General features: G+C 39.2%; 1 protein-coding gene across 2 annotated transcripts in view; it reads left to right on the top strand.

Moving 5' to 3' along the window:
* ephb1 (EPH receptor B1) overlaps nucleotides 1-13,278 on the top strand; it is a 182,647-nt gene that overhangs the window by 135,815 nt on the left and 33,554 nt on the right. The window contains exons 7-11 of one of the 2 annotated variants that reach the window (XM_080861417.1): nucleotides 2,033-2,195; nucleotides 4,594-4,702; nucleotides 5,683-5,747; nucleotides 11,955-12,077; nucleotides 13,135-13,278. The exon at nucleotides 13,135-13,278 is cut by the window's right edge and continues 104 nt beyond it. In XM_080861417.1, the coding sequence (XP_080717543.1) occupies nucleotides 2,033-2,195; nucleotides 4,594-4,702; nucleotides 5,683-5,747; nucleotides 11,955-12,077; nucleotides 13,135-13,278 (604 nt within the window). Of the gene's footprint in view, nucleotides 1-2,032; nucleotides 2,196-4,593; nucleotides 4,703-5,682; nucleotides 5,748-11,888; nucleotides 12,078-13,134 lie in introns of both variants that reach the window. The other variant, XM_080861416.1, reaches the window with a different exon arrangement.

Here is a 13,278-nt window from a genome sequence, read left to right as displayed (position 1 = left end):
TACCATCTCCCCCCTCCCTCTCTACCTTTATTTTTTTTTCTACTCCATAGTGTTGTCATTTTTTTTTCTCAAGTTTTCTCTGCATACTCATACATGTTTTGGAAGTTTTTATTTAGCATTAAGCATGAGTTTACTCATTACACTTAAGAAAAAGTTGCCTATATTTACACTGCACTACTAATTCAAGGGAAATTGGCCCCTTTGCATTGAGCTGCCCTTTTCCTTCTCTACTTCTGTCAGCATCTAGCTATCAGCAGCTTGCAGTGGTGGGGGTTGTGTAGGTGCAGTCTTATTTTCTGGCTGTCATATTCACTCTGGGTTATGGGAAGGTGACAGGCCATAGTCATTACTGATCCACAATAGCAGAGTCCCAGACTACACTGCAGCAGACTGCAGACTGCCTCTGTAAGAGTGAAAATATAGTAATGTGCAAAAATCTTCAGCCACCCCTCATTTCTATATATTTTGCTCCCACTGACCAAAGTGCTACAAAATAAAAGTACGCAGAATAAATAAATAGATAAACATAAAATAAACAGAATTGATACTAAAACGCAAAATAAAAGCATCAGTAGAATACAAGATAGGATTAAACATGAGTGAAACAAAAGGATAAAAAAAAGAATAATATACAAACTGCGTTAAACGCCAAGCCGAAGACGTGGATCTTAAGAACGAATTTTGAAGATTAGCAGTGAAGAGGCCCGTCTAATAAGAAACAGCAATGAATTCCACAATTTGGGAGTTGCTATGGCGAAAGCCCTGTCCCCTCTGAGCCTCTGCTCCTCGGCACATCCATGAGCAGCTGGTCAGCTGAGCGACGGGGAAGGGCAGTGCAAATGCAGCAGCTCAGAGAGGTAGGGCGGGGCAAGGCCATTTAATCACCTAAAAAACAAATAAAAGAATTTTAAAATGAACTCCGAAATGGACAGGCAGGGAGGATAAAACAGGGGTAATATGCTCTCTTTTCTGTGGTCCAGTTAAAAGTCAGGCTGCAGCATTTTGCACCAGCTGAAGACGACACCAACATATAAAGAATTACACTAATCCAACAGAGTTGTGATGAAAGCATGGATTCATGTTTCAAAGTGACTTTTCTGCAGAATGTTTTTTTATTTTTGCCAGTTGTCTCAGCTGACAAAAGTTGGATTTCACCACTGGATTTCTATCCTAAATAGATATTCCAATTCAAAAATCAATACAAAAAATAGAGGGGAAACACCTTAAATTGAATGTTGCATGGGACGTGCAAGAATTTTTAAGCTATTCCTTTTCATAAACAAGTAAAATACTTACTGCCAGAGGAATTGGATTGAAAAAAATAAATAAATAAAAATAAATCAACAAAAGCAAACCCACTTCAAAGAACAAAACTGAGGATCAAATGTTCAAACTTCTTGCAGTAATTAAATTACCTCATGAAGCACATCACAAGCGACAAACCACGCAGTGGCGTTTTTAATGTTCTGACGTAGCGATTTCTCTTTGTAAACCGCAAGAAACGATTGCCTTTAATTACAATATTGTGCATGCGTGTAACTGTATAAATGCTTTTATATTTTACACAGTGTGTTTTAGACCGCGTACGTGCTCTGTCGTGGTTTGAAATTTTATTTGAAGTTCAAACTGGTTGAAGCCTTTTTAAAAACTTGTGTACAAACATATTACCACTGTCTGTTTAATACAGCATTCACACCGAAGCCTTAAGGAGAGCTTTTGCCTCGTCGCTCCTGTCTGTTGTTTATCTACTCTTCTCTATATCGACTTCTATTCTTTCTCTGTCACTGATGTTTTTCAGAAGCACAGTGCATTTCCTGTAACATGCGACTTAAAATTTCTTTTAAATTCGGGACCATTTCTCCTTACTATTACCAGAATACGTGATTCCATCATAAACTTGGTTGTTGTATCTCAAACTTGCCAACACTGGACTTTTCTGAATTCTGCATGGTGTGATTTAATCCTTTCATCTTCTGACATCTTCTCATGAAGTTATCTCTAACTTGCTGCCTGTGATCGTTGCTCTTTTCAGGACCATGCAGAGATTAACTCCACTATCCTGCGGAGCCAAACTAACACAGCGCGTGTGGAGGCCCTCAGGCCGGGTACAGTCTATGTGGTACAGGTGCGCGCACGGACTGTGGCTGGCTTTGGCAAATACAGCAGCAAGATGTGCTTCCAAACCCTCACAGATGGTAAGGATTGCAGAGCCAAGAGAAACAGCTCTCCTTCCCTCTCGCTCTATCCTTCTCTGTCTCGTTTGTTTCGTTTCATGCACAATAGCTCTCTTTTTTTTCTTTTTCAGACGTTCTTCTCTTTGTATTTGTTGTTGCATTATTATTAGTAAGTGAGATAGAGGAGAGGCATAATGTTTGATTGCGCTTCCTATTTCTACAGCTAAATTAATTTCCCTCACAGTCAGGTTTGAGTGTGTGTGGGTGCTTCGGATACGTTGAACACCGAGTGTCTTTTGTTTGTGCAACTAACTGTGCTTGATCCAAAATGCTTAGCTAATTGGTTTTTCACCCAGCCCTTCTGTTGCTGGAGAGTTGTCCCAGAATGCGTAGCTGTGATTAGTAGTTGATGAGAGAAATTTTCTGCCATGCATGGCGGGGGGTTGTTGGAGAGAGAAAGGGCTGAAGATGGGCGGTAACACCTGGTGAACTGGCAAGGCTGGGGTTCATTTGTGTATGTGCAGGAAGGCGTGCTTGCAAAGAGTTGATAGCTCTGCCAGGCAGTTAAATTGTTGGAAAATCACATGGCTCAGTCAAGATGTATTCTGCTGGGTTTTCATAAGCGCAAGGCAACAAAAATAGCAACAAAAAGAAAGATATGAACTTATAATTGCCTTTCCTACGTTTTTATGTTCTGCATAAGATTTCCACTCTTTGTACCGTACTTGATGGCTAGCCTACAATGCTTATTTGGCCATAATTCAAAATACATTAAAGACAGGAGTGACATTTCCAGACTCGCTGTTAAACAGCAAAGATTACAATGAATGAGATGGTGATGATCTTGAGGGAGGGGAAGATGGGAAGCATGATGATGGTAATTAAGCCAATCATTGTGGCTATTTACCTGTGTGCAGAGCAGATGTGGCACAGTCACTGCCCCATTTACTCTCCCCAATAGTTCCGCATCAGCTTTCCTTGCGTATGAAACCATACTAGTGAATGTGAGCACATACATGCGCATACTTGATGCTCGCCCACACCAGCACAGCTTAGGGTTCATCTGCTGGCTGGCTGCTACAGCACGGCATTCGTCGAAGCAAGCAGCAACACGCCAGAGGACTGCCGGCAACAACACCCACATCTCTGCCGCCTCCGCCTCTACCAGCCCCCCCCCCCCCCCATCAAACCTGCTTCATTGCCCCATGAAGACAATAGAGGCACTCCACGTCATTTTTCGCAAAACATATAATCTCCTGTCTCTTCCCGTCAGCACGTTTTCATTCACCTCCACGAGGTGTCATTTTGCCACCAGTGGATGCGCAAACACACAATCAAACAAATCAAAAGCGACGGCGCAAAGTAAGGTGTGACGGAAAACAAGTGATTGGAGTATTGGTTATGTGATTGATGCCACAATTCTCTAATTGGCTGAGGCCTCGAGAGTTAACTGATTGTAATGGGAGCGTATTTGCTGTTAGAAGAGGTGTCTCTGTGATTTTTGGCTGTCAAGAAAAGTCAACATTCTCGTATGGGCGCGTGGTGGGCAGGTGGGGGGACCTCGCACATCTAATATACACTGAAAGAGAACAAGAAGACTACCCTAAAAGTTTGAGTAGCTGGAACAGCATTCTTACTCTTTCCTTGATTCCTTCCTTTGAAAAATGTGTGAGTTGAAAGAGTGAGCAATTCCTGTCACATCCAGTTTCCACATATACTGCAGCTTTCACACTGCTTCGAAGATGCATTAGTTCTCACTTTATCACTTTAATCCAATGGGCCCATTCTACACGGGGGATTGGATTTAGAAGCTGCTGATTTGCCTGCAGCATGCTAAATCGTGCATTGCTTTAACTACAGTGTCTGCTGATGCCAAAGTCACAGAAAGACATGCTCGCAAATAGATAACCAAAAGATTCTGCTGTGTGGTATTTTTAAGCAGGCATTTATTCTGTCCCCTGAACTACCACAGTCAAAAACATGTTTGGGCTATATGTGCGTGATTGGCAGTGGATGACTTCCTTTCAACACCATAGAAACAACATTCCTAGGTGCATTTTCTTGTCCGCGCCTTTCAGACAGCTATAGCAACAGAGAAGGCGAGCTGCCCTCCTCGCTCTTTCTCACAACCAGCTTTATGATTTTTCTCTCACTCTCTGTCTCTCTTCTGATTTATCAAACACCACCTGTCTGTCAGTCTTTCAAATGCTCACAGGATTCCAGTCAGCACATCTCAGCAGAGAGATCTCTGTGTTTCCTTTATCCACCAGTAAACTCAGTCTAACCATTCTGCTCTGCCTTTTCTTCTCCTGCCAAAACACATGCATAAGTACACAGCACCACATAAACACAGACATGCTTCTCATGCCTTACCTAAGCCTTTCTCACTGCTTGTCTGTCGTGTCTTTGTGCAACCCAGATGACTTCAAGTCTGAGCTGAGGGAACAGCTTCCTCTGATTGCGGGGTCAGCAGCAGCAGGAGTGGTCTTCATTGTTTCCCTTATTGCTATCTCCATTGTTTGCAGCAGGTAACCAGATTTTCCTTATCTTGTCTTTTGTAATACACTAAGAAGATGTTGAAAAATGTGTCACATCGTTCAAACTGTAGATTCTTTTCAAGCTCCCAGTTTGTTTTGAAGGAAGTTGGAACTGCAAAAAATATACACATAGGGCATAAACCATTCGGTATGCCACGTTGGTTCTCATTGTCGCTAATAATACGTACTAAAAAATCCAATAGGTGGCAACATTGCAGGTAAAATTCCACCAGACTCTCAGCATATACGGTTTGTGTCATTTGCTGTATTAATTATGTAAAAATAAAATTCAGTGGTGCGTAAGATTCCTAAAATTCCTGACATTTATTGTAATCTTCTGTAAAAACATTTATGAAACATAACTGGTGCTGATTATGCTTTGGAACTTATCGTGTAACGTGCCCTACATGTAGTCACATATCATTTATTAGTGCAGCAAGACTATCACTTGATTCAATGACAGGCATACTGAATAGTAAAGGCACGCACGAATTTGATGGAACGGGAAAGCAAAATTGTCATTTGAAATGGAATACTCAATTCCTTAGAGAACTTAACATCTCCTACTTTGCCCCGTTAAGCCAATTTCATTTTGCAGCGGTTTGTCACATTGTCACATTCACATCTTGCTCCACTTTAGATATATGAAAGTCAAATTTTCTGCAGGGCTGTGTGCAAGTTTGAGCAAGTAAAGTGTTCATCAAATGGGCCAGGCTCTTTTGATGCTGAGGCAGAGGAGACAGATGAAAAGGAGTGAGATCCTATCAAGGTCTAATTAAAAATCAGCTCATTTTCATAAACTTCATTTGCCATTTCTAACCCTTTGCAGCTGATTCAATTTCAGCCACGTCATTTTCAGCCGGTACACAAAAACACCAAAAGTAATAAGATCATGTTTACCTCTTTCATCTTGGCACCCCTCCCCCTCGCTCTCTGTCTTTCCTTTCCCAACACTCATTGCATCGTTATAGGAAAAGAGCATATTCCAAGGAGGCGGTGTACAGTGACAAGCTGCAACATTACACAACAGGAAGAGGTGAGTCTGCTCTATTACTTACAGCTGCTCTAAGTTACTGGTTAGTTACTATCTGTCTGTCTATCTATCTGTCTATCTATCTATCTATCTATCTATCTATCTATCTATCTATCTATCTATCTATCTATCTATCTATCTATCTATCTATCTATCTATCTATCTATCTATCTATCTATCTATCTATCTATCTATCTATCTATCTATCTATCTATCTATCTATCTATCTATCTATCTATCTATCTATCTATCTATCTATCTATCTATCTATCTATCTATCTATCTATCTATCTATCTATCTATCTATCTATCTATCTATCTATCTATCTATCTATCTATCTATCTATCTATCTATCTATCTATCTATCTATCTATCTATCTATCTATCTATCTATCTATCTATCTATCTATCTATCTATCTATCTATCTATCTATCTATCTATCTATCTATCTATCTATCTATCTATCTATCTATCTATCTATCTATCTATCTATCTATCTATCTATCTATCTATCTATCTATCTATCTATCTATCTATCTATCTATCTATCTATCTATCTATCTATCTATCTATCTATCTATCTATCTATCTATCTATCTATCTATCTATCTATCTATCTATCTATCTATCTATCTATCTATCTATCTATCTATCTATCTATCTATCTATCTATCTATCTATCTATCTATCTATCTATCTATCTATCTATCTATCTATCTATCTATCTATCTATCTATCTATCTATCTATCTATCTATCTATCTATCTATCTATCTATCTATCTATCTATCTATCTATCTATCTATCTATCTATCTATCTATCTATCTATCTATCTATCTATCTATCTATCTATCTATCTATCTATCTATCTATCTATCTATCTATCTATCTATCTATCTATCTATCTATCTATCTATCTATCTATCTATCTATCTATCTATCTATCTATCTATCTATCTATCTATCTATCTATCTATCTATCTATCTATCTATCTATCTATCTATCTATCTATCTATCTATCTATCTATCTATCTATCTATCTATCTATCTATCTATCTATCTATCTATCTATCTATCTATCTATCTATCTATCTATCTATCTATCTATCTATCTATCTATCTATCTATCTATCTATCTATCTATCTATCTATCTATCTATCTATCTATCTATCTATCTATCTATCTATCTATCTATCTATCTATCTATCTATCTATCTATCTATCTATCTATCTATCTATCTATCTATCTATCTATCTATCTATCTATCTATCTATCTATCTATCTATCTATCTATCTATCTATCTATCTATCTATCTATCTATCTATCTATCTATCTATCTATCTATCTATCTATCTATCTAATCTCTTTTCCTTTACTGTTGGACTATAATTAATAATGTAAGGCATTTAAAATGAATAATAATGCAGCAAGTGTCTGTGGTTCTACTTTTCACCGTGACATTGACTGACATCTCTTAGGGCTGCACGATAGCCATGACTGAGTTGTGTTTTAAGCACTCCCTGGGCATTGACTGATCAGGGGAAGTAGCCTGCAGGGACACACATATAACCTCTGACAAACACTCAGTCACACATGCACAAAAGAAATGTGTGTAAATTGGTGCGTCAAAGAAAGCCTTATGTACTGCCAACCTAGCAGTCTGAGAAAGGGTTTACTCAAGGGGATTGAATTTTGTTGAGCCTGACACAGCAAATGGCTTCAACACAGTTACTTTGTGTCAAAGCTACGAGAATGGTAGCTTGGGGCTTATTAAAACTGCTCTGGACAGAGGAGTCAGTTTTGCCACAGTCAGGGATGCACTGTAATTAACATAAGTCATGAAAATAAAAGATAACAGTTGTTTGCGGCCTTAATTATCAAATGAAGGATCTAAGGTGGATACAAAATCAAATGCTAATAAGGAAACCTTCACAATGCCAACGCACACGAGGTTTTTCCCCACCCTGTGATGCATTGTTGTTTTTTGCTTTTCTGTCAAGGTTTGACTGGCAGTTTTGTAATTGCAGTATTCAGTGCAGCAATAAAATAGACCAACTCAAACAATTGCTTTGGGTGATCCTCGCCTCATTTGCAGCCCACCTCAAGACAGACGTTGCTAATACTGTAAATTCAGTGGTGCAGCCTGATGGTCATGCTTATGCAAGAAATCAGACCTTTAACATTACACCAACTCCTGCTTGTGATGTTCATGTGAACACAAGTCAAATGCTGCTGCTGTGGCTTAAAGCGATCACCCCATCAGATTCAGTGGTTGTTGTCATGTACAGTATCATCACTGTGTACACTGTTTAAGTTAATTAAGTGGATTTATTCAATGGTTAAAACTATTTTGCAGTTTTCTCTTTCAAAACAATCAAAAGATCATTCCTGATTAAGTTGCTAAAATATTTATTAACCTGTGTTTTTGGGCAGTTTGAAAGGTTGGATTGCATCTGTGAACTGCCATCATCAGGCCTCTCCACAAAGTTCTATTTTGTCTAAGTATGACCTTTGGCTGGGCTACTCATGGTTTGCATTTTTTATTCTAATTTGACTCATACTTATTCTTCCTTTCTTCCATTCAGACCAGCGTTCCTATAACAGTTCCCAAGAAGCCACCACACAGCACTGTGTTGTTATCTCCATAGCCATAGACATGTTATTAGACAGGAAATCATGCCATAGTGCTTGGAGTTCTACCCACTGAGTTCAATTTCTGTCTCATCAGATGAGATAAACTTATTCCTGATGCTGCTGGATGCATTTAACTGATGTTCAATAATCTCAAAGCAGCTGTCATATGGCTTAGACTCAGACTGGCTTCTTTTCAGCCCCCAAGACCTAAAGACATGATCTCAGTGCTTCTACTGAGATGATGATCCTACAGCAGGTTTCCCAGGTTTCTTATCTGCAGCAGACCTCCAAGCCTCTGCTTGATTGATCAGTGGGTTCTTTCTGAATAAGGCCCTTCTCCCTCTGTCTCAGTTTGGTCAGACATTTCTAAGAATAATCTTGCTGGTTCCAAAATTATTCAATTTCATGATTATTAAGGCCACTGTGTTCCTTGGAGCACTCAGATTTAAAAATGGGTTGATATTTGCCTCCACATATGTCTAGCCACAGTTTTGTCACAGGGGCCGGCTATGTTCCTGTGACTCCATGGTTCAGCTTCTGTCCTGACATTAAGTGTGCTACTAGGACTTCATGTACTCCTTTTGCACATATTCCTAAAAACATGTCTTCACAGCATTATTGGGAGTTACCAAGTGTAGAATAAACATTAGAATTCTATACTTTTATCTCCTAATTAAATCTATAATAGTATATAAAAAGTGAAGGAATCATAGAAGTTCATTACTGCACTGCCATGCACTCAGGTCCATGCACTAAGTATTTGCAGATTCTCTCAGGGAAACATTTCCTTTTAGCCTTTAACTCACACCGACAACCCATCTAAACAAATTAACAGACATTTCTAAGTACTAAATGTCTGTGTTGTGCCCTCATGTTTCCACATGACTACCAACAAATTTTAAATTACAAATGTTCAGACCGTACTTGTTGCCCCGTAGCTGCAGATGTTATTTGCGCTTCAACATCTGGTGCTCACACCCGATGACAATGGAAACTCACTGAAAAGAACTAGTTAATTATGGGTGGATATAAAATATGCTTATACTCCTTTTTTTTCTTGCATATTTCCTTTATATGTGCAAGTTCACTCTTCATCCTAAATATGTTAAAATATTATAATTAACAGGGTGAACCTTTCATCACTTTTCAAACTTTTCAAGGAAAACCAAAAGAGTTGCAAAAGGCCTGAAAAAAATCCCCACAAACATTTCACTTTCTTTTTTTAGTGACTCCATACAAAATGTAGATCTCTTATGTGCATACTAATAAGCCCCAATAAATAATAAGTGTGTGTTTGACAAATACGTTTCTGACATCAAACAATGGATAATTAGTTAATATTCAGGACGGAAATGCAGCTCATTATATTTAGAGCCACGGAGTAGATTAGTGTGCATCTTAGACCTACATAAAACACTCTAGGGATATATTGCTCTGCACATAAATCACATAAAGTATTTAAATGCTATATAGTGAAATCACAAATATTGTCAGGCAAAGGGAATTAGAAGAAATTATGTTTCCTTGGTGACAGGCTAATGTATGAAACATTCCCTTTTAACTTAAAAAGATGAGCATTTATGGAGCTACTATTTCATTCGCAGACATTTTTGTTTGTCTTTGGGCAATATATAAAGTGTTTGTAGTAAAACCAGTAATCTGATTGTAGCCATTGCCAGTAATAGATTAATGTAAGCATTACGGCTCTGCAGTTGATTTGTGGATACATTAGGACCATTACGTAAACGACCGGGACAGACTAATAGCAGGCTAAATTTTGGACATTGGTGAAAATAACATGGTTAAGTGCATTGCAGTACACTGTAACTTATTACGCCTGCCAGCTAATAGAAATGAATAGAATCAACTTTATTGTCCACCAGAGTGGAAATTTGTCTGAGTACACTTAACCGTTTGGACAATTATGTCATAAACTTTGTTCTAATTTATTATATTAATCTAAGCTTTATATCTGTTGTGGTACGCACGTGTCCATGAGCCACTGTGGCAGCCTTGGATTCTTTCCTGACAGAGTTGTTGTTTTATATGTTGGTCCAAAATAGAAATGACTTCTGGATACATTTGCTTCGTACTCTCAGATGGAGAGCCTATGAAATATTAAAGTAGGAATCTATTTTTTATCCAGTGGCCATAAAAAGACGAGTCCAGTTAACCAGGGCTGTGCCACAGGGAGGACGATAAACTGTTTGCATTTTAAATTATACATAAAAATGGGCTATGGACTGTGAATTAGAAAGTAATGGCTGTACATTTATTTTGGAGGTATGTGCACACAAGAGCTTGAGATTTTGAGTGTGAGCGTGCTGCCATAAGCTTGCTGTTGCGTGCTCCCCACTGAGATTTTGAGTCCTACCCAGTGGTGCCGCTAAGTGAGCAGCTTGGCGACATTTGTAAATCGAATGACTTTATGGAATGCAAAGCTGTAAACCCTCTGATGGATTAACTTGAATCCAGTCTGTATGGAATCTCTAATGAGCAATTACACTCACACAGACAGGGTCCAAAGCAATTAGTGTGGTAACTAGAATCAGCTTCTAGTCAAGAGCAAGGTGAGGCACCTTGATCCCAGGACTAGACCCTATTCTCTTTTTGTCTCCTGAGACTCCTCCCTCCTTCTCTGTGGCTTATGCAAAGGGCTAGGCACAAATTGACTTGATGGAGATGGGTTTATTCCAATCATGGCTGCAAAGATTTTGCCTAAACAGCTCTGAGAAAGAAGGCTGCCCTTGGGTGTAGCTGCAAAAATGATGATTTGAAGTCTACTTGCTCGCTGTCCATCTTGTGGCAGCATATTGAATTCGTTTACAAGTGTTTTACTTAGCCTGTCGGCACAGAAAAGCTGTACTTCTTTTTTTGCAAACATCGCCAGTCTGTGAACTGGTCTCACCTACTGTAGAGTGGCATAAAAAGCTAGTTGATAGCGTAGCGGCTTTATCTCTTTATGAGCTCCTATAGGGAAAGATTGCAGGAAAATTGGTTCTACCACTATCAAAGAGCAGATACTGCTAGGGTAAGGGATAAAGGGGTGAAAAAAAAGTCTACATTTACTCTTTCTATATTCCCTCATCTGTTCCTTTATCCCTTAATCTCCCTCCCTCTCTTTGTCTCTCTGTCTCGTTCTCTCTCTCTCTAGCTCTTTTCCTCTCGTAAGCACTGAATCACCACCATTTTGTTGTCTGCCTCTACATGTTTTGGAGCCAGTTCCTTTAATTCTCCACCTACACTCTTTGATGTGTTCAGTACACGTTCATTTTAATTTACACATTGCCGTGCTTTGGCCCGTCTCTAAGCATGGATAATAGAGCAAATGAAGGTATCATCATTTGCAGCGATCAAAAGTTTATAGTGATTATAAGTAATGCTGTGACTCTGTGATTTAAGCTAACACTTGGGGGTTATTTGAATTCACCAACCTTTAGCTCAAGACCCCAAAAGACTAGTTTCATCTTCTGGAAAGCTCACTGAGCACTTTGGTTGTTCTAGAACTCTCATTGCGAGCCGACATGTCTAACTGCCCCTCCCCACTGGGCTGCCCGACCCACTTCTCAGGCTCTCCGGGGATGAAGATCTACATTGACCCCTTCACCTACGAGGACCCAAACGAAGCTGTACGAGAATTTGCCAAGGAGATAGATGTTTCTACTGTCAAAATAGAGGAGGTCATTGGTGCAGGTATGGCAAATCTTCGTGCATGCATGCTTTTGTATTCTGTGTCTGTGTGTCAGATAAATGTGGATTGTTGAGTTGTTGTATGTCATATAAAAACCTGAATCTGTTCAAGGTCATGAAGAACAACCTTTCTGGCAGCCACTTCAGATGGGAACATGTCAAGGGCCTATGTCAAGTGTACTAGCAGTATATAGGCCACCTACCCAGGGACATAATGTCATTAGAAATAACTCAACCCTCTCTGCCTTTTCTTTGTGCTTCTGTGTTTTTGGATCTTGTTGATTTTGGCTTTGATGATGTTCAGCCCTTGCATCATTTCTTCCCCATTTACTTTACATGTAAAAGTGCAGACATTTTGTTTCCTGTCCTTGTTTTGTTTTGTTTTTCTTAACTTGAAAATGACCTCTTATGTATTATTAAACTGTATATTAAAATTACAACTACATAATTAGGTCCTGATTGCTTTCAAGTGAATTCTGATTAAACTTAAGTTCAGTATGTGCATGTGTTTTTGGTACATGTCCCTTTCTTTGGGATCGAACACATCTTTTCTACAGCCGAGAGGACACTGACATCATACATGCTGGTTCATATGGAGGCTAAAATACCCCTGGTAATGTTGCTGGGCCTGGAGTAGCTTTGGAGCACAGGCGGCCTCAGCAAGCTAGGTGTGAGGAAGTGACAGAGATACAATAGGGATAAGGATGCAGTGGGATCAGCTAATTAAAGGTTTTTGTTTTTGTTGATTTCACTATGTGTTGTCTCTCCAGGACACCAAGGTGGTGATAATTAATCACATGGGTTCCAGAAATTTGCCAGACAGTGCTTGCCTGGTATTGTTTGATAGGGGGAATATAAAGGCACTTGCCAGCCTATGCTGTGTGTCAGAAGAGCCATACTGTATTATATGATAGCAAGACATAACAGGCTCTATAAAAGCACTTTAGGTAACTTTAAAAACAGACGTGAAATTTATGATCTGATTAACTCTGCTTTTGTGTAAAGGCTTTTTCTGCTAACAGAAGGAAATGAGGAAACTCTTCTTTCTCTTTCAAACTAGGGGAATTTGGGGAAGTCTACAAGGGCCGTTTGAAGCTACCTGGCAAGAGGGAAATCTATGTAGCCATTAAGACCTTAAAGACGGGCTATGTGGAGAAGCAGAGGCGGGACTTCCTGTCTGAAGCATCAATCATGGGCCAGTTTG

Source organism: Rhamphochromis sp. 'chilingali', assembly GCF_963969265.1.
Source record: "Rhamphochromis sp. 'chilingali' genome assembly, chromosome: 16".
In the NCBI taxonomy this organism is placed as follows: Eukaryota; Metazoa; Chordata; class Actinopteri; order Cichliformes; family Cichlidae; genus Rhamphochromis; species Rhamphochromis sp. 'chilingali'.
Note: the sequence above shows the minus strand (reverse complement) of the source record. Positions and strands in the feature narration are given on the sequence as shown.